The sequence below is a fragment of the Haliaeetus albicilla genome, chromosome 24 (assembly GCF_947461875.1).
Source record: "Haliaeetus albicilla chromosome 24, bHalAlb1.1, whole genome shotgun sequence".
In the NCBI taxonomy this organism is placed as follows: Eukaryota; Metazoa; Chordata; class Aves; order Accipitriformes; family Accipitridae; genus Haliaeetus; species Haliaeetus albicilla.
The window spans coordinates 14,342,291-14,364,046 of NC_091506.1; the positions used below are offsets into that span (position 1 = coordinate 14,342,291).

At 51.2% G+C, this 21,756-nt stretch overlaps 1 protein-coding gene across 1 annotated transcript; it reads left to right on the forward strand.

Annotated features, from left to right (window-relative positions):
- The first annotated feature begins 6,613 nt into the window (after positions 1 to 6,613).
- On the forward strand, positions 6,614 to 12,653 carry DNASE1L3 (deoxyribonuclease 1L3). The gene is made up of 8 exons (XM_069812215.1): positions 6,614 to 6,866; positions 8,578 to 8,666; positions 9,300 to 9,392; positions 9,693 to 9,805; positions 10,340 to 10,452; positions 10,823 to 10,980; positions 11,820 to 11,916; positions 12,150 to 12,653. The coding sequence occupies exons 1-8, from the start codon at positions 6,735 to 6,737 to the stop codon at positions 12,276 to 12,278; spliced, it is 924 nt and encodes a 307-aa protein (XP_069668316.1). The 5' UTR covers positions 6,614 to 6,734; the 3' UTR covers positions 12,279 to 12,653.
- Positions 12,654 to 21,756: the final 9,103 nt, after the last annotated feature.

Genomic DNA, 21,756 nt, shown 5'->3' on the forward strand with positions numbered 1-21,756 from the left:
GGTCGCACCAGGGGTTACGCCAGGGATGCGACAGAGCTGCCACAGAGATGCGAAGGGGAACGCGGGGCTGGACCCCCCCCCCCACGCGGGGCTGGACCCCCCCTTGCGTGAGGCTTGGGAGCAAGTTTGGGGGTGGGGGTGGGGGGATATCTGTCCCTTTCCCAGGTCCCGGGATGGGGCTGTGATCAGGGAGAGCGGAGTTCTGCCGCATTTCCCACGGAAAGGGCACAAAGGTTGAAATCAGAGCATGCCACTGCTGCTTTCACACCTGAAATAAGATTTCTAAGCCTTAGGTTACCAGGCTGTTCCCTGCCCTCTCTTCCCAACAGATCACACCGTTTGCTCTCAAGAGCTGCATTTCAACCCGCATTTAAAATCTGCTCTGATTTTTCTTAAAACTGCCACCCAAATTCTTTTGCTATAAGCAAATTTACTTTCATTCCCTCTGGATCATATATCAGCTTGGTATGCACCTTTAAGATATGCCCAAAAAGATGAGAAAACTTAACTGGAGAGGAGATCAGCTCCTGAGTAAATGCAAGCAAACTGGGTCAAATCCTCGCTGCATCTGTGCTTTGATAAAGGATGTCCTTTTGGTCTGGCAGGCTGGGAGAGCTGAGAGAAGAACTGGTGTAAAGGGCTTTCCAGGTCAGAGTTTACTACAATAACCAAAAGCTTTCGATAACATGAGCTGTTTGAAGAGATTTATAACTGAAATCAAGGTTTTATGTGGCCCAGTGAAGGCTAGGCACAGCTTCGTGCAGCTTTTTGGGGGGTTTTGTTTGAAAAGCTTCCCAGTCAAGCTAGGCTAAGCAAAGATGAGCTTCCACTAAGGTGACCTGAGCAGACACAGGAGGTATTTCATAAGCCTTTAAACACTGTTTGCAGTCATATTTGTTTGTTCAACTTTCTCATGCACGGCCCCAGTCTCCTGCAGGACACGTGCAGGGCAGGGCTGACTCATGCCAGGGATGGATTACCCAGCGGGTGATTATTCCAGGCCACCTGGTGGGAACGCCCCTGGAAATGGTCATAGCGAACGATGACTCTTAAAATAGAGAAGGTGAAGCAGAGACCTGCAGTGGTTTTATGTTGAAACACAGCATGAGCCAACCAGGGAACAAACTCTCGCAATCCAAGTGTGAAGCCACGGGGAAGAGTCATTGAGCGTTTCCTTTGGTGGCAATGGGGAAAGGAGGGATTTTCAGGGCTCTCCTGAGCCAGCCACTGCTGGGACGAGGCCACGGCTTCAGCAGGTCACAGCCCCGGCAAGGCGGCCGGCAGCACCGTGATGACTTTGTGCAGGCGCCGAGGCTGCTCCTCCGTCCCGGCACAGTGGAGGAGACCTTGGCTCTCCGGGTGGCATGGGGGAGGCTGGGGGAGCACGGGGCACAGCTGGGCTCCCTGTCCCTGCGGAGACCTTCCCAGGCTTGAGGGGAAGCCCCAGCAGCTCCCTGGGCACCTCCTTGAGGGCCCTGCAAAGCCATTTTTGGGGTGGCTGCGGCACGGCAAGCTCAAATTAAAGGCCAGCGCCTGCACTGACCTGCCTCGCGCGTTTCACGTCTCCTCTCAGCCCACAGACGCAACTCATCACACAGCTGCAGCAGCAGGCACAGACCAAGTCACCCCCCCATCACCCCCCAGGCTGCCGGCCTTTTGGAGCCCAGTGCCAGCTATCCTGGCCCTCAGCTGAAAATTCCTCATTCCTAATGCCAGCGTCAGGAGCCAGGCTTCCCACCAGCACAGGAGCACAGCTTTAATGCTGTGAGCAGGGCAGAGGATGACTTATGATCCAGTCAGAAACAAAATATCTTTCTAAATCAGAGTAGCCACAGGAAAAAAATCAAAATTAAAAATAATCAAAAAATTAGCTGTCCTATGTCCCCAGAAACGAGGCAGCGAGACTTGCACATAAACTGTCTTGTTTTCCATAGAAAGGTGGAAGCTCTGGTTGGATTCAGGCCAGGGTAGCTGTGGGGAACTGAAGCTTCTACCTCACCAAGCTGAGGAGCGGCGTTGCTCCACCAGATGAAAGGCTTCCATGTTACTTTCCACTGCTGGGTGATGAATTCCCAGGGAGCATGGCGGGATTGTTTGTAACCATAACAAGTGACAGCATGCCTCTTTGGTGAAGTGAATCATCTTCCCAGGGTGACTTGTCCCCATCTATTTCCACTCACGTAGTGCTGGCCCTGCGGCACGATGCCGTGAGCAACCCCCAGGGGACTGTGGGCATGGGAGAGCGCCGGGGTAGGCAGATACCCCACGAACACAGCATGGCCCCACAGCCCACCCATGGGACCTGCTGTTGAGGAACGCCTCGCCATGCCCTAAGCAGAGAGCAACTTTAATGACATACAGCTGCCAAAATCACCCCCCAGGGCAGGGGGTAGGATCTCAGCTCACCCCGGTTTGCAAACAGCAGCTCTCAGTGAGCACAGGAGTAAGTAACACCTCCGGGTACTGCTCTGTGCTCTGGGCAGCCACCCTGTCACTCTTCAGCGGCTTCATTGCACAACCTGGAACAAATGCTCCTGACTTTTAAAATGTTATAGCGCAAGACCTACTTGCCTGTTAACAGCTTTAAATAATACCTTCTTAACTCTGTTCAAAGTTAATGCATATATTACACACATTTTAATTACATCTTTAACTGCTAACAATAAGGGTGTACTTATTGTCACAAAACCCTCCTTATCTGGTAGCTGCAATATCTTTATGGAGAGGCAACTTCAAAGCCTCGTCTAATTGCCATACGTCAAAGCCTTTATTTCAGATTATGGCGTGCTCTCCTACGTGTCAGTTAAATGGCCTCATTCAAGAAACTGAAAACATGATGAGGCATTTTTCCTTGAACTGCTTTAGCGGGCAGGCTTTCACACTTTGAACCACTACTTGAACAATACTGACGTATTAAAGTTGAAAAAGAAAACCCTATCAGAGTCCTGTACCAGCAAAGGAATTATGCCCTGACAGTAATTTATTAAGTGGAACATGTACCTTCCAGAATTACAAATAAAGATTAAGTATCAAACAAGACCCTATTGATTCAAAACGTACCACGTATCTTGCACACCACATATTTTTACCCTCAATTATACTGAATTTCCAGAGGGTCACACCAGGACACTTACCAACATTAGGCTGACACTGAAGCCACTTCCCAGATGACCATATTGGGTCTGCAGCCCAACTGTGAACTTCAGCAATACAAAATAACCCGAATGCTTTGCTACTTATTAACTTGTAATTCCAGGAGACCGAGATAAAATATTCTGCCGGATAGTTGTGATAAGGTCACCGAGAGCCCAAAGTTTATTTCATTTGCCCAAAGGAAACTACTTTTATGGTAATGTTGGTGACCTTGGGGCTGGCCCTTCCTGCTCCTCCCACAGACCTTGCCTCGTCACAGTGGATGTTGACAGAGTTGCAATATGGGTAAAAATGATAAAAATTAAGAAACACCCAACACCTTAAAGCCTGGCATGTGGGGAGTGCGTGGGGCCCTTGTCCGGAAAACAGAGCTGTGGTGGCACCTGGGGAGCCTCAGCCTGGAGGTGCCGGTCCCCACACCGCCCTTGCACACCCCAACTCTACCCTCTGCCCATGCTGCCAGTGCTTCCCCGGAGCCGCACGGTCACCTTTGGAGGGACAGACTTACGGGGGTGCTGAATGGGGCAGCAGGGACACCCTGATGGGCCAGGGCTTGGGCAGGCTGGGCCAGCCTCCTGTGCTCTTTGCAGAAGGCGCACAGCAGCGCTGGTGTCCCCAAGCAGTGCTGGTGTCCCCAGCCGGCACACAGACACCACATTTTCCCACAGGAGGAGAAATAAATTTTCAGCATTATTTTCAGGTGCCGAGCAAAGCCCCGGGGGTGACCTCGTGCCCCGCAGGTGCTCCCCCCACGGGGCACCCCGTGAGTCATACTGCCCTTCAAGCCCAGAATAGGCTTCCTCTAGCAGAGCAGAAGGGGATGTGGGCTTACCCGCAGGATCCTCTCTGTCCATCTCTGCCAGCAAAAAAAAGCCGTGGGGCTGCGGCCAAAAGGAAGCGGCTGCGCCCGAGGGGAGAGGAGGAACCTCTATGTTGCTGCCAGACCCTCACAACCCCACTGTCCCCTAGGGACCCTAAGCAGGCGTACAACATGGGGATACATCCCACCCCATCCATCCCTCAGCACTTTCCTGAGAGCGGAAAGATGACAGAGGGCTGAATTGCTGCTCCAGAGGCACCCACCAGCCACAGCCCTTATAACACCCAGCACAGGCTGTCGGCAAAGCTTGGCTGAAGGACCCTCAGGAGGAGCAGGCAGGGCCTGGCAGCACCTACTCGCTGCTCTAAGCTCTTACCCAAAACGGCTTTGGCATTGCCTGCAGCCTCATCACCTGCCTCTTCTCCCCTGGGAGTGGGGAGAGGCTGAGGAGGGGCTTTATTAGGGAAAGTCTCGCAGGTGCTGCTCAGTAGGAGGTGGCATCCCTCACCCAGCATCATTCCGAGTAGGGGCAAAAACCCAACCCAGGTTGGTTTCACCAGCAGCTTCACCCCTCTTGTGCAAGACCAGGACAGCCCTGAACTGGCAGGGTTCATGAGCCCACACTGAGCAGGTTTTATGGCCCAATAAGGAGCAAAGAGTACATGCACAGAAAGTGCAGTAAACAGAGAGATAAAGCGGTGCAGAAAGGAGCGTGAGCTCCCCATGTCCCCACCACAGGTCGCCTTGCTGCTGCCTGTCCCTGCGGAGGGTGGCTCTGCCTGTCCTGCTGATAACGCCTGGGGTGAAGGGGAAAGGGGAGGCTGATAAACAAGCAGTCCCGGGGACAAACACGGCATCAACAAAGGTGGGTCCCTGCAGTTCAGGGTTAGAGGCCCTCATAGGCACCACAAAACATTTGCTTTTTGACGCCAGGGTAGCCAAAGCGAGCCTGTTTTTTTGGGGGGAGCTCTGGGTTTTGATGACTCTGACCCCAAGGCTGCAGCAGCCATCACAAGCCCTTGGCTCACGCTATGCTTCTAGCAAGGTCAGGAGGGAGATTTACAACCCCTATAGCTGTCGCTTTCCCTCCCTCTTTATTAGTTTCCTCCAGAACCTGTCCTGCCCGAGGCTGGCTCATTAGAGACCCAGCGGGGAGAAAGCACTGTACAACCCTGCTATTTCGGGGGGGTCGCACGCCTGCTCCCCAAGTATCTGTGTTTATTAGCAAGCACCAAGGCAGCATGGTGGCACACCTCTCGCTAGCTGCAATTGCTTCAAATCCCTGACTAGCCAAAATAGATTTGTGGTGCCCACTCCTGCGCTTGTCGCACGCACCCTGGAGAGCTGTGGGTGCCTCCCCAGCAAGACCTGGATCTCACTGCTTTCAGCTGTGCCGCATTTTTGGGAGCCCCACCATGTGCTGTGTTTTGTGCCAGCTCCACCTGACCCTGTTTAATTGATTTAGACGGTGTTGAGAGCCATGCACTGGTGCTTCTGGATCTAGATCTGTATGGGTGGCCGTGCAGGCAGGGCAGCAGGGTGCAAGCAGGCAGCGCGGCTGTTCTCAGGAAAGGGAGGGAGGATGAGAAAGTGCCCTGTAAGCACAGGGGAAAAAATCCAAGACACTTAAAGACACCATTTAGCCTGACTTCTTGTTACACCTCCTGCCGTTATACCTGATTGATTGGGGGCCGACAAATGTGTCTCTGGTTGAGGGCTGGCACACAGCAGAGGAGTAAGGGAGGATGGGGGGATGGTTTCCCTGCAAAAGCCATCCCAGTGTGACCAAGCCATCCAGCTGCAGCATCCTCACTCGAGCATCATCTTGGCCAAACTTGTGTGTCCCCTTCCACCACGCAGCATGAGCCAGACCCACGTGCACACACCTTGGGTCACTAACCTGAGACGGCCGTGATGGGGGCACTTGGCCAGGAGTTTGGGGGGCAGTGCTGGGGGCATCACGTACCTTCCCACAGCTGCACTGTGGTGGCTGAGCCAGCGGCCCCCATTAGCTGCGGGCAAACAAACGTGGCTGTCCCAGAGCAGGGCAGTGGCGACAGGGAAGAGAGAAGGGAGAAGTGGATAAAAGCAGATAGCCTGGGGCGATGGATGGTTCATTGTTTTCTCACAGCGTGACTTTCTGACCATGGTGAAAACAGCACAAAACATGGACATGGTCAAAGCCTCTGTGTCCAGGGTGTCCCACCACCATCACCTTTTGCTGGGGCTTCTGATGCCCACCAGGACTCCTGGTGCCCAACACTGGTGCCCTCCCGAAACTCTCCTCTCCCCACTGCTGCTTCCCAGACCCTTTCACCATCTGCCCCATCCTGACTCTCCTGGTCTTCACCTCTTGCCTGGGGCGGCCCAGGGAGCCTGGTCCTGGCCCAGCACTGCCTGGGGTGGTCCTGGCTGGTGCCCAGGTATGGCAGGCATCCCACAGCAGGTCCCTCCCTGTGGGGAGGGATGCTGGGGTCTGGCAGAGCAGTTGCTCCTCCAGGATGGGGAGGTTGGCTCCGAGGAGCCGGTTTTGCCCCAAGGCAGGAGTTCAAAGTCTCCATGCTGCTTTGTGCTGGGAGATGGAAATGAGGGAAAGGAGGAAATGGCAATTCCTGTTCATGTTCGTGATCGACACAGCTGACTGCTCAGTTTAACCTCCCAGTTGGCCGCAGAGGGACGGATGCACAAACACACACACACGCACACACACATATATTTATAGGCATACTCGCGGCAACTCATTTTGTCCAAGTCCCTGAAGATGTTGCTCTTCATCTTGCTTTCGCTCCTCAATTTCAACCCATCTCTGAGCCTAAAAATCTGCTCCTTCAATGTAAGGTCTTTTGGAGAAACTAAAATAGCCAGACCTGAAGTCGTCGATGCTGTGGTAAAGGTACGTTCGTTTGCCTGGATGAGACAGACGTTGAGCTTTGTGAGGATTTCTTAGCTGCATAATCTTGCACTTTATTTATCTTTTCACAGTTGAATTTCAAGAAAAAAAAAAAAAGAATGAATAATTTAAATAATTCTATACTCCTAAAGTAAAAATCAGCCTGTGGTCGAGTAGTATGTTCACTGTTATTTTAGCCTGCACGGGAATATAACAGAAACAACATTTGCTGTTTCCTTTGGAAATGGAGTTAGAAAAGGAGGAAAACCTCTGTGGACAGTAAAAATAATTTTCACTTTGAATCCACAGAGCTTTGTTTTGTGATACATTATTTACCTTGCTTATGTGCTAATTATTCTGAAATATTCTTGTCTAATTAAATGTATTCTCAGGACAGCAGAGAGTATCACATTAGAGTGTGGTACAAAATGGAAAAGCCTGATTACTAATTTATGTAAACAAACCCTCACCCTCAGGCTTCCTCTGCAGCAATTGAAGATAACTCATCTTTTAAAAAGAACCATGTTTTGGACTTACAGCTTTTGTAAGTTCCCTCCGAGATGCCGCAGTAACAGAGGACGCGGTGTTTGGTGTTAGCAGGGTGGCTGTGCGTGCCGAATGCGTGGGGAATGCCACCTTTTAGTTGGGTTTTAATCCTTTCATTACAAACAGCTGAAGAAGAGGGGTTTGCTGGGGTTTGCATTTCTGGACCATCCTTCCTATACTGTCAGCAATATATACCAAATTATGGGCAATATATTAATTTCTACAAGTTTCAGGGGGCAAAAGGGGGCTTTTTTCGCATGAGTATCACCCACAAATTTCAAAGAGCAACAAAACCGGGGTCAGAAGAAAGCCCCCCGAGCATGCTGGGCTGCGGAGTGAGTTGGGCTTTCCCGTGGGGAATCCCAGCGCTGGCCGCAGGAGCTGAGCCAGGCTGGGACAGCCTCCCCCCCTCTCCCAGCACCCTGCGGCTCCTCTGCAGTGCTGCAGCCCACAGGTGCCAGGACCCTGTTTTCAGGCCGGGGGGGCACTTTGGGCTCTACGGGCTATTTCAGAGGGGTCTGCAACAGATGACTGGGACAGGCAAATGCGGACAGCACACACACCTTTCCGAAGGCACGGCAGAGCAGTAGGACCTTGGGGGTATATACACCAGAAAAAGGATGGAAACCATTGCAGTGGATTGATGATAGATGCAAACAGGCTCTCCTCGATGCCCCCCAAATCTCCTGCTACTACCATCTGGACACCCAGTGAGTTGGGATGCTTGCACGCAGCACCGGGCTGAAGCAGAGAAGAAAATCTTCATAGAAAGGGGCAGAGAGGAGAGAAAAGCGCAACCGACCATAGGTGGGAGGGGGGCCAAGGGCTGCACCCCAGCAGTGGCGGGGGGAGAGCGGGCTCGCAGCAGCGGATCTTGTTGCCCCTTCGCCTCCACACTTCCTTCTCAGGAGCAGGCACAGAAGTTTTTCAACAAACCTGAAACTGCTCTGCTCCCGAGTTCCCTCTCCCAGCTCCTGCGGGGGCGTGAGGCAGCTCCGAAAGCAGAAGGGCTTTGCTTCAGCCACTGCCCCCCTCCCGTGACCCCAGGCTGGGCACCGCTTCTTCCACAAAGGACTTCCCCCACATGAGTAACCACTTCTTTCTAGCCTCTTTCTAATCCTCCAAAACCCACCACATGGAAACTTGCTTCTGCTCCTTCCCCTTGCAGATCATTTCTCGCTGTGACATCATGTTGCTGATGGAAATAAAGGAGAACAAGAATCGGGTTTGTCCTCTCCTGGTGGAGAAGCTCACCAGGTAGGGTGCTCCCATGCAAGTAGGCAAATATTGGGAAAGATGCTTGGCAAGAGCCCGTGCTCTGCTCAGCACCACCTTACTGGGCCAAAAGCTCAGGGTCTGGGCTCTGTCCCAGCTGCCGAGGAAGGACCAGGCTCTGGCAGCCTTGCTGAAGGCCACGAAGCCAGCTCCAGACCTCTGTAGGATATGTATTTTAAAATCAAAATAACCAAGTTACATTCAATTTGTTAAAGATTAATTCTCAAAAGAAAACAGAAGGGAGGGACAGGCCCTCATCTGGCTAGCATCGGGCTGCGGCAGGGCAGCTGCCTTTCTGCAGGGTTAGGAATTGCTTTAGATTGGGGATTGCCTGTCTGGACTGAGAGTCCAGAGGAAAGAGCAGCATATGCTTGGCTGGACGTGAGACCCAGCTGAAAGAGGGACAGAGGCCGCGATAAGAAGGAGGGGGTAGAATGAAAATGCCAGCGATGGAGCACAGGTCCAGACCACAGGTCCCGAGAAGGGTTTATTTTCTCTACCTGCCTCTGAGGTCAGGCAAGCAACATCCCATACTCTTGGGCAGAGGCAAAATTATCTCCTCCTCAGTGCCTTGTAAATACAGAAATAAGCTCAGGAACACCACTTTCCTTCCAGTCAGCTGAAGGGGCCGAAGGAGGAATACAGCTGCGTGATCAGCGAGAGGCTGGGACGGAAGAGCTACAAGGAGCAGTACGCCTTCCTCTACAGGTAAGCGAGCTGCCCGTGCCAGCAAGCCAGCCCCTTACTCTGCCCTGCCGTGTCGCAGCCCTGTAGAGACAGACTGGACGTGGTGGTGATGGCTTTGCTCCGAGGGAGCTCCAAGGTGCAGGCTGTGCGGGTGGGATGGGCTGTGCCTGGCCGTGGGGATCGTCCCAGGCGCAGCCACCAGCCTGGCTGTATCCATCCTGGACCATGGCCCAGGGTCCGGGTCGGAGCACGGAGTCGGTGTTAGACACGTCCTGGTGAGCCACGAGCGTGACATCCCCTATCCTGTTTATTCTGCTGCAGGCAACATCTGGTATCGGTGAAACAAACCTACCAGTACCCTGACACCCAGCCTGGGGACCAGGACGCCTTCTCCAGAGAGCCCTTCAACATCTGGTTCCAGTCACCAAAAACCGGTGAGATGTTTCAGAAACAAATTGTTCTCCCACTGACGAGTCTCACAGAGCAAGACAGTGCCGGCTGGCCCCAAGCGCGTGGTGGGGGCAGGCGAAAGGGGCCGCATCCTGACCCCACGCTGCATTTCCTTACAAGAGCAGCATTTGCCTTTGGGGCTGTCGCCTCCAGCATCGCCCGCAGGCCAGCACACGCCGCAGCCCCAGGAAAGCCTCTGCCTCCGCCACGGGCGGTGGGTTGGCAGATGCGCTCCGTGCCGCCGGCACGGCCGCGGGAGCAGCTATTGCGGTGGGTGTCGGGGCAGGGCTTGCCTTGCCCTGACGCAGCACCTCACCGCGTCGCAGCTCAGCCTCGGCTGGGCGGCCAGTGGGGAGCACTGTGCAATTACACAGCAATCGCCTCCGATCCACGGCCAGAACGGAAGCTGTTTCTTCTTCAGAAAAACCTTCTTGCTTCCAAGTCAGTCTCTGTTTCTTTGTGATTCATTGCGTGTTTAACCGTTACATTTTTTCCTGTTCTTTTGCCTTGTTTTTAAGCTGTCAAAGAGTTTGCTGTAATCCCTCTGCACACCACACCGGAGACAGCAGTACGGGAGATTGATGAGCTCTATGATGTGTATTTAGACGTAAAACAGCACTGGAAAACCGAGGTTAGTTGACACATCTATGTTACTAACAGCAGCTTTGGTACTGAGTCACCGGGCATGCTATTCGCTACTCACAGCCTGATAGCCTGAAAACCATTGATAACAAACCCCAGATCTTGAGTATCTTTCTGATGTATTTTAATTGAGTTCTCCACATTTTAATTGGTAAACTTGATCTCCCAATAAAACTGCTGTTTTATCAGCATGCCTCGGTAGCGCGCCCAGCAGAAAGAAGCCCCACTGCACTCAGTAAGAGCTTGCTATCTGAGCTGTATGGGCTATTGGGAGCATCTGTTGACCCTAAAAGTCCTTGCCGGTCTTCTTTTGAAAAGCTGACCTCATGATTACTTTTGAAAACCCTCCTACCTTCCAGAACTTCATCTTCTTGGGGGACTTTAACGCTGGATGTAGCTACGTTCCCCAAAAGCAGTGGAAGAACATCCGGCTGAGGACTTACTCTGAATTCGTCTGGCTAATAGGTGACAAAAATGACACTACAGTGAAGATAAGCACAAGCTGCCCGTATGACAGGTAAAGGGTTCACTGCCAAACCATTCCCTGTTTATGACTTTCTGGGAAAAAAAAAATATATGGAAAGGTGTCAGTGACTGTCAGATAAAGCAAACGTGCATGAGGCCTTGAAAGATAAAACAGTGTCCAGGGGGAAATGAGATCTGAATACTTACAGTCAGGAGCTTAGGTGGAGATAAATGACAGGCAATTATGCAGCACTTCTCATCTGCAGGGAGCCCTGCAGACATCCAGACAGAAGGTGCTGCTGCCTCCTCCGTGCCGGCTTTGCGCCATGGTTTTTGCTCTTGCATTCGTAATTTGGATTGACAAATGCAAAGTCTGGTTCTGCTCAGGAGGTGGGATGGCTCGCCTTCCCCGGCCACGTGGCGAGTCCTGCTGCTACTTGCGGCTCCCTCAGCAGGGACAATAAATACATTGGCTTATTAGAGCCCAGAGTAAGACAATGCTTAAACCTCTTGCAGAACAAGCTTCTGGATCAAAGCAGGACTTCACTAAGACTCCAGTCATTGGTGTCCTATGATTTTTGTATCCATCCAAAGTACGGCTTTGAGCTTTGCAGCACTGTTGGTGTGGGTTTAGGTACAAGTCATTTAATATTGGCTTCCCAGGCCAATGCACACCAAGATATTTAGGTGCCTCACTGCCGAGGAAAGCTATCAGCCAAACTCAGCAGAAAGCAGGTGCTGGCATCACTGAGTAGGCAGGCCATGGCTAAGGACAAACCATACGTAGCTGTGACTCCATCAAGGCCACCTCCCTGGCCACCAGCTCGGTCCAGTGAGGTGGCTGCTGGTCGGGCACCCCGTAACAGCATCCCATTCCCTTGCTCCTTGCAGGATCGTGGTCAGCGGGCAGAAGCTCATCCAGGCCATCATGCCACACTCTGTCAACATCTTTGATTTCCAGAAGGACTTTCAGATGACTGAGGAGCAGGTAGGCACAGCATGGCCTCTCCAGCAGTGGGACAAGGGCTAACAGAGGAGCACAAAGCCTATGGTATCCAGGCAGTTTTGAACACGGTCTTGTCCATAAAACCACTGCATCCTCCCAAAGGGATGCAATGCTCACATTGCACCTCCCCACCGTGGTGGTGAAACCCCCTGGCACAGGGTTTGGAAAGAGCATGGGTGACCAGCTCCCAACCCCTCTGTGCCCTTGTCTTGCAGGCGCTGGGGGTGAGCGACCACTTCCCAGTAGAGTTTGAGTTAAAACCAAAAGGCGGCTTCTTCAACTGGCTGAAATCACAGTTTTCAAAGAAGAGGAGACCAAGAAAGAGCCGCCACTCAAGCTCATGAGCATGCTGAGTCATGGCGTGGAAATGCACGGATGCCAATAGATCTTGTAGAAGACTAGTGTAGATATACTCGCAGCAAGTGCAATATTTAGTGGAAAAACCCCAATTATTTTGTTAAAGTTCAAGTATTTTGGGTAAGAAGGCAAATTTTACCTTCAGGTTATCTTCTTCATTGTATGCAAAAATGAATCAGCTAGAAGCACCGTACTATACTTACTGCACTGATCACAAATGTAAGGAGCTACTGCAAGGGTAAAATACTTGTGTGTGCTTTGTCTGTAACACCTGAAGGGCAGGGATCTCCACACATTCCTGTGGGCTCTGGACCTCTGCCATTCCTCTGCAGGGGCAGGAGGATTAAAAGAACCTTTCTGCATCGTGTGTGTGTGTGCATGCTTCAGAGCTGCAACTGGCAGGACACAGGTCTGCGGTGATTTGCAATGTAAAACGTTGCTGAACTTAATTTGCTCGGTGTGGGTTTGAAACTGCTTACAGCATCAAGGGCTTGGGGAAGGACAGAAATTAAAGGCAGAGGGACAGGCGGTGAGAGCCCCTTTTCTGCACTAACCCAGCCAGGAGCAGCGGGAAGAGAGCGCCGGTGGTTCTCACCTCTGCCTGCCTGCAAACCTCAGGTGAGAAGTCCTGCGGATCCCAGGTGACAGCGCTGCCAACAGAGAGTGTCATAAAAGTTACATTAAAATCTGATTTCAGCATCCTGACGTGGAAGTGAGCTGCATCTCCTCCTGCAAAAAACCTCCATGGCAGCCTAAAGTTCTCCAACGAACCAGACTTTAACGACGGTTATTTAACATAGTGGTGCAGCGATACGTTTTCTCAGCTCAGCCCACAGGCTGTATTTAGTGCAAACCAAACCCTGTCACACAGATGGCATCTGCAAAGTGAGAATAATCCAACTGTTCGTAGAGGTAAATATTCATCTCCCTTCTTCAATGCTCCCCGATTTGGCTGCTGACATGGCAGGGAGGACTAGCGAACGAGATGATAGGCTTTTAGGGGAGGAAAATAGTTTGGCCTTTGCAAAACTCACTGTCTGGGGAGAAAGAATTTGAGGAAAGAAACTAAATTGAGAGATTATCATCCCGGGGGAGGGGCATGCAGGGCAGGCAACAAATCCTCTGACTTTCAGTAGCAATTCATCTTGAAACGATACAGCATTTCATAAGCTCCCTTGGTTATACTCCAGTCAAGGCAAAAGGAAAGAGCCTGATTTAGAACAAATATTTACACTGGGATTTTTATAGAAATGCCACTGTCTGGCTGACAGCAGCGATGGTTCATGTGAAGGTTGAAATCAGTCTAAGTATCTGGCCTCATGTCTTAGTTCTACATAAGTCCCTACTCTTTCCTGGCTTTCAGAAAGCAGCAGTGCACAAAGGAATAAATCACACTCCGGGAAAGAAATAATGGATAAATTTAATCATGAAAAATATGTAATTACGACTAAGTTTTACTGAAAATCTTTGTCCTTCTTTGTGACATTAAATATAATCCTTTACCCAACATTTGAAGCTAAGAGATGTGGCCAGAGAGTAGCTGCTGCAGCAGCTGCAGCCTCGGGCATGATGTTAGTGGCTGTCAGTCTAGAGATGCTATTGCAGAGAGAATGAGCGTTTGACCAGCAGAGAGACATCTTAATGCAAAATCATGCTCCTCTGTGGAGAGCTGGGATGCGCTTTTGTGGGACTCAAAGCAGACAGACAGCATCTGTGGCTGGTTCATAATGTTTGATAGGGGCTGGAAGGTGTCCAAACCTCATACAGTCAGCACAGTCGGTCTCTATAGATATTCCTGTGTTTATTCCATGCATTCATTAGACAATATTATAATTACATCCTGAAATGCTTAACAGTTCATGTCATCTCTAGATTTCCCCCCCCGGGGATCATTACCCAGCTGTCCCAGCTGCAAAGGGGTTTTTAAGTTGTCCCAGCCTGCACGAGCCTCAATGTATTCTGCAGCCAGAACAAAGTTTCTCTTTCAATCAATGAGGCTTCTTGAGCTTGATTTACGATCAGACAGAAGTTTTACACTCGGAATCCAAAATGGCCTGAAGAGACTTTGTCTCATGCAAGCCAGGTCTCAGATCATGGCAGGGAGAGAAACAAAGAGGCTCTTCAGAAGCTGAAAACTCTGTTTCCTCCACAGCAGCCCTGGCCAGGTGAGAACAGAGAGCAGATAGGGTTCAGCTGAACAAAAAGTGCTGAGACACCCCAAACCCTCAGGTTTGGCTCCTTGGGAAGCCCTTCTCCAATGCATGATGCTGGAGGCATCCTCGCTTCCCACAGACCTGAGGTCTCCACCACCCCACAGAGACCCCCCTCCCCAGCCCCACGGGAGGTCCCTGCTGCCCTGCACCGGGGATGGGGCCAGGGCTGCCCCTCGTCCTGCAGAACCCCAGGTAAGTATGGGTTTTGCTGCCCTGGGGGAGCGAGTCCCTTGGCAGGGAAACCCCCAGGAACCCACCGCAGCAGCCTGGGGCAGGACTGCCATTTCTCCATAGCCTCCATCATCTCCACCTGCACCTTGGACTCATCTGAACAGGGCTCGTGTCCTCTTCCTGGCCCTGGCAGTGCTCCCCACTAACCCTGGAGGGCCCCGACACCTCTGTGCCTGTGCCACAGGATGAGAGACCCTTTGCACCCAGGCAAGGCCCTACATACCTCCTTTTGCCTCCTTTTAGGTACTGGCAGCAATGAGGACACAGGAGAGCTAGTACAAAACCCCACAGGGACCCACCTGGCTTGTTTGTTTGGGGTCTGTACATCCCCAGACACAGACTGGTGGAGCATGCACTGTGATTGAACATGCAGCATTACGGGAACATTAAAAAATTATATATAAACCATCATCAATCAAACATGCTGGGATGTGCCATTTAACAAACTGCACAGAAGGACAGGGGTCAGCAGGACCAGGGACTGTCCCCTCTGCATCACAGCAAGTGTCCCCAGCTCTTAAGCCCTTTGGCGTGGCAATACCCACGTGTACCACAACGTCTCTTATTTAGGTTTACATCTACGTTCGTTTTGCCTTCCTGAAAGTTTAACTGTGCACAAATAAACACAGACACAAGCAATTCAAGCCTCAACACCCTCCAAAGCTCCCACTGCTTCCTCGCCATGTGGGCAATGGGTGAACAGAAGCAGGTGCCAAAGCCGCCACTGACGGGGTTTGGGCTGGGACCTGTACGCATCCTGTATCTGGACATACAGATGTACACGTCTACAGGTGTACGACCACTTGCAGGTGTGCAGCAAGCAATTGAGCTGCAGCCCCGAGAAAGGCTGTGTTGCACTATCGCACTGCAGGACCAGTAGCACTGACAGCAATATCAAAGACAGAAAAATTAAAGAGTCTACCAGCATGGGACTACCAAAAGCAGCAGTTGGTCCGAGTCTGGCTGTTTCACGGCTCCCTGGGCATCTGGAGGGATCGTGGGGAGAAGCTCGGTGCCCCAGGCTGGACTTGGCCACTCACTGATGGAGCATCTGCTGCGGAAAAGGACCGAGAGCAGAGCAGGGACTCCCTGGGCAGTGCTCGCATGGCACCCGCGGGGACCTTGTTTTCAATCTCCCTGCAGCGGAGTGCTCGGTGGTCCCTGGTAGGGCTTTTCTCTGCCAAGCAAGCCAAGGAGATAGAGAGCAGAAGCTGAAGACAGCAGTCATCTTTTCCCAGCCTTTATTCAAAACGGAAAACAATGTGAAAATTCACTGTTTTGTTTTGTTTTTTTCCCTCCACCTATGGGTCATTAAAAGTATTTCCACAACCTCTGTCAGCCCCTTGCCCAGGATAACGCAGGTTTCTCCCTCTGCAAGGGCATCCAGCCACCCCGCCGTGCGGGGCCGTGCACGCATTAAATATTATTAGGGCCCCCTCTGGTGGCACCGCTATAAATCCAGCATCGGGCCGGGGGGGGGGATGTCCCCACCGTATTTAGACCCAGACGCCCCAGCACAGCCGGCAAACCCAGCTCCGGCAAGGAAAGACTACTCCAGCCTTGGCTGGGAGCTCTTGGATGTGCGTTCCCGTACACGTCTCTAGACAAACCTTTTCTTATTCACTGTCGAGAGCCAGCCCGCAGCTCACCCCGAAGCATCCCTGGTCTCGCTGTGTCTGTAAATGAGTTTTGCAACAAAAAAGGTAGCACGTTTTTTTTGCTCCAGGCCTGTTTATTCATTGCCCACAGTTGTAGGAAACACGCTGCTATGACCTTTACGAAATTGTCCTGCTTGCAGGCGGCAGCTCCCAGGACCAGGTAGGTGCTGGCAGGTTACGGGGCACATCCACCGGGGGACTCCTTGGTGTCCCTTGCCATACCTGCACCAAGAGCATCAGGGCAGCTGGTTTAGCCCACCAGCAATCACAGCCTTTCCAGTCTGCTTGACCCCTCGGGACCTCTTTCAGCAACTCCGCTTCTCCCCTTGGTGGTTTGTACCTGGTTTTAGGAGCGTCGCGAGGCCGCTCCAGCACCAGCGCGACCATCCCCTCTGTGCCGTGCCCGCCTGCGGCAAATGCCGCCGACCCCCTTCTCCGGTGCTGGGGGAAACTGCAATTTGGGTCAGGGGCTCTTTCTGCAACCCCCGGGGCCAGATTTATCCCACGTTCCTCTCCACCGTCCCAAGGGTTAAGCGACACCACCTCTCCACTATCACCTGGTATAAAACTATGAACACCCTTTCTGTGCGCTCTGGTTTTCTAGCTGGTGCGAAAAACAAGGTTAAATACATTAAAATGTGTCATTTTAAATGTAGTGCCTCAGCTGTTAGTGTTTGCAGGGTATTTTCTGTTAGTCAGGAGACAGATTTATAGGAATTAATTTCCATATTGGCAAAGTAACCAGAAACTTCCCTGAAAAATTCTGCAAATGCTGGCATTTGAGACGTGCCCACTTTCTGTGCGTCGCAGCTGGGAGGAGGGCCTGACCCCAGCCATTTTCAGTGAAGCCAGATGCAAAATCTCACCCTCCCCCCCCAAAATACCCTAGCAGGACGTCACTGTCAGAAAGAAATACCCTCCCAGCAAGGCCAGCTCTTCCACAGGGCTCAGAGGATTCACAGACTTCCAGCTAAGCATGGATGTAAATATTTGCAGTACCAAGGTCCTGCAGAAAGGCAGTTCATCACAGAAAAGAGCTGTCAAACATACCTCTAGGTCCCACTAAATTATATTTTGCCTATCAATTTTTTTTTATAAATCACATATATTAGCCTTTCATTCATGTTATATAGAGAACGTGCTTTAAATCCTAGCCAAATTAATAGTGACATGAGCTATAAATCCAGCCTGATTTAGTGACAATGTTTTTTCTAAGTGTGCAATATAGATTCACAACTATGAAAATTAACTCTGGAAGTCTGAGAAATTCTGAAAAGCCATTTAAAAGCATTTTCCCAGGAGGTCCTGGGGAAACAGCCCTGCGCAAGAGGGAGAACTGGCAGCCGGGCTGTTTTGATAACCTTCAGCAAGAGGGACCTGCTGAATGTTAACGATCACTGCAGGCTGCAGAGAAAAAATAATTGCTGTAGCCCATCCTGCTGCTTTCTCTCCAGCTTGGACAGAGCCGTGAAGATGTGGCACCTCACGGTGGGATGGGGATGTGAATATCTCTAAGTTACTGTAACACAGGGGAAAAATACTTTTTAAAATAAACATTTGCTTACAGGAGTTGGGGAGTTTGATGTTGAAAGGTGTGTGTACCAGGCGGCTTTGCTCCCAGCCCACAGCAATTCGGTGGGGCTGGGTGCTCCGGCCGCACATCCTGCACTGCCACTGGCAAAACTTCAGACGCTTCTTTCTGCTGCTCTGGATGTGGACAGGAGATATATAAAATAAGAAAAATAAGATCCTCCAAGCCAGCTGGCACAGAGTACAGAAAAACACCTGGGGATGCTGATGGCAGCTTTGCAAGACCCTGTCCCCCCGTGTGCCAGTGGGTCCAGAGCTGTCCCTGACCTGGCAGAGGCCAAACTGGGCAACCAGTTTCGTTTGGCCCGTGGGAGAGAGCGGCGCGGCCAGCTGTCATGATAACAAATGCTTTGGAAAGAGTCTTTCTTCAAACAAATAACAAACACTGTGTAAAAAACATTGTGCCGTTCCCTGGATTAACAGTTTCATGCAACTCAATCCCAGTTTCTGTCAAGTGATGTCTGTTTGTATGTAACCACTTCAGACAGACTTTTCAATGATGTGATTAATAAACAGTTTGGTGGTTGGTTTTTTTTAATAGAAAGAAAGGTGCATTGTCTGTACTGCAAGTACATTTTAATGTGGGGTAAAAGAAAACGAAAATAAAATCAAATCAGTTTGAAACAATTACAGTTAGAAGTTAAAACTGAGTAGGAAAAAAAAGCAGGTTCTGGATTGGAAACTTCACAATCTCACTTTCCACAGACAATTAGAGGGAAAACTAATTACAGGGTTTGCATCATCTGACCAAAACCAGAGTCCTGCTAAGCAGCAGCCCCACCACCTGCATTGCTAATACACCTGATAAATGTCAGAGCAGCTCAGTGCTTTTCAGTGGGTGAAGGGAGATCCATTTAGGACACACAAAGTACTCTGCGCAGTCTCAGGCCTAGCCTGGACTGGAGACTTACTGCTGCAGTAACATCACCAGAAAAATTAAGTATACTAGATTATCTTTTTTTTTTTTTTTGCATATATATATATCCTCTTAAAATAATTCAAGGATTAATTTGAAATAATTTAAGATTTACTAATTTAAATAATTAAAGATATATATCTTTAATTTATTAAAGATAATCACTTACTTACACTGATGCTGGAAAGGGCAAAGAGGTACCGTCAGTCCCCCCTCTGCCCATGCACCCCACACCCAGCCCGGCTGGTCACAGAACTCCCCAGCTGCCACGAGTTCACCAGCAAACCTCAGCACACACATCATGGGGGACACAATTTAGCCTATTAATAAAGCAAGGCACTTGGTGCTACACCCTAAACAATACCACCCAAGGTTTATTATATTGCAAAAAGAATATACCAGGTGACAAATGGCACAAGAACTATTTTACTGACATGCAAACGCTGAAGGAGAAGACCAGCTTTTGGCAGGCCCTGGATGGATCGCCTTCTCCCTTGCCTGAGGCAATGAGCTGAGCAGAAACAGCACCTTACACCTTTTGGAAGGAGCTACACTTCAATGCTTTATTTCAAAAAAGATTGAAGCTACTTCGAAAAGCAAATCCCCACACTGCTGGGGTAACGCTGAGGCAAATGATAGACCTGGCAAAATTTAAAGTGTGCCTTGCAGCCTGGGACCAGCCAGCAGCTGGAAGCGCCCATGCCCAAGGTCCCCCCCCGGAATGACGCACAGCCAGGCACCGGAGCCCTGCAGAAGGCAGCTTTGTGCCCAGCGTGAAGGACACCCACAGCAAACTGGGACCTTTACCACTGTCAGCGCCTGACAGAGCCAGGCCTGTAACGAGCTGCCTCCCCCAGCCAACACGAGACTTCTTGCATCTTTTGTATCGGGCACACTAAAACAAAAGGCATCCATTCACATTTATGAGTGGTGCAGAAAGCAAGGGCGATGCTGTCAGCAGGTTTAAGAACGCTATGTGTGCGTGGAGAGGCCATCACCCAGCTCGCCTCCCCCCAGGAGCAGCCTCCAAGAGGCTTCCATCAGAAGAGAAGTGGCGGATGCTCTCCTGATTGCATTTCTGTAAGAGAGCTGCACAAGACAAAATGCCGTTGTCAGTTTTGAGCAATGCCCAAGTATAGGAGGCATTTGCCATGCTGGCTCCAGCGATGGCCATTAGGAACAGAGGGAGGCAAGGCCAGGGACACCCAGAGGGATCCGAAGAGGGAACTCCGACAGCTCCCCAAACCAAAGGAGACGGCCAGCATGCAGCAAGACTCCAGGGTACGGCAGGAACAAGCACAGCACAGGGATTGCTACAGGATGGACTTGAGCAGCGTGGAGAAGGACAGGCTGAGAGTGCAGGTTGTAAGGAGCTCCAGCTCCAGGACATCACCTCCAGAGACCCCTTCTCCTTGCCCACCGAGATGAACAAATGCTTCTGGCATCAAAGACCACCAACACCAGACAGGGATGGGATGCTCTGGAGAGTTACCATCCCCAGGTAACTGGTGTGCCACAGGGACTTACCTTCCACCACCCACCAAAAAATCCGGTGAACCTCCAGGAGGTGCAGTGGGTGCCAGCAGGCTTTCCTATGTGGCGGTGCCCTGACTTTCGGGCTGCCCTGGCAAGGGTCCAGCTGGCTGCCGAGGGCACTGCCAGACCCAGTGAAGTGCTCGCAGGACAGTCTGGGCCAGCTGAGAAGGAATGGATGAGTTCCCAGCGAGACTCACAGGTACCAGGTGCCCAAATCCTACTGCAAACCACCACCAAGGAGAGAGATTATAAACGAAGAAAAAGACCTTAAGTTCAAGCAAACTGGCAGAAAAAAAACCCACTTCCACTGCTACAGGCAAAACAACCATGCCAGTCCTCCGTAAATAATGAAGACAGTGCATCACATACCATTGCAAGTCTACCCAGCAAGAGGCACTGGGACACCAGTAATCCGGTACACCGACACCCCAGCCCCAGAGCTGCCTGCTAAGGTGGGTGCTGCAAATAGAAACCTTCGTCAAGGTGCCAAAGACCAAAAGCAGAGCACAGTGCCCCGCAAAGCACTGCTTTGTGCCCAACACAAAGTCAGTCCCCAGCTGCCAGAACCGGTGGAGTTGGTTGAATGTTGTTGCCGAAGAAGATCAACGCACCCAAGTTGCACCAGAAGCTCTTCTCATCAACACCACTGGGTGCTTGCTGACCTTAGCAAGTTAATTTTTGTGGCCACCCCACAGCTATCAGTGCCCAGGCAAGGCAGAACTGCTCCCCTGAAGCGGAGCTCAGCCTTTGCAGGAGGTAACCTCGGACAAAGTAACATTCAGGGTCCATCAACTTCACAAACAACTCCCATTAATTTCAGCTAGTGTGATTAGACCGAGACACCAAGCAGTAACAGGCAAGAGAAGGCCAGACAAGAGCAGGGTTACGGGGAAATAGGAGTTACACGGGCACGAGGCTCTCAAGGTTTACTCAACCCAAAGCTGTATCCAGGTTTTTTTGTTTTATTTTGTTTAAAAACATTAAATAGGAGGTTCAAGCTGACGTAGTACAAAGCTAATGAAACACAGTTAACTAGAAAAAGGAAATAATCTGATAAACCTGGGGCAGGAAAGTCCTTGGCAGCTGCTGCATCTCAGGTTTCAGCGGGGCTTCCAGTGGGAGCCGTGTTTGGGAAAACATCTGCTGGTTTCCATGGCCATGCACCGGAGCCGGCTGGCCCATGTGCAGTGCCGTGCTGGGAACCACCTTCTGCAAACAACCCCAGGGAGCCCGGAGGAGCACCCCGGGATCAGACCTGTAACTCTGCCAGCACCTCCGGCAACGTGCCGGTGCCCAGCTCCGCTGCCCCACTACCTGGCTG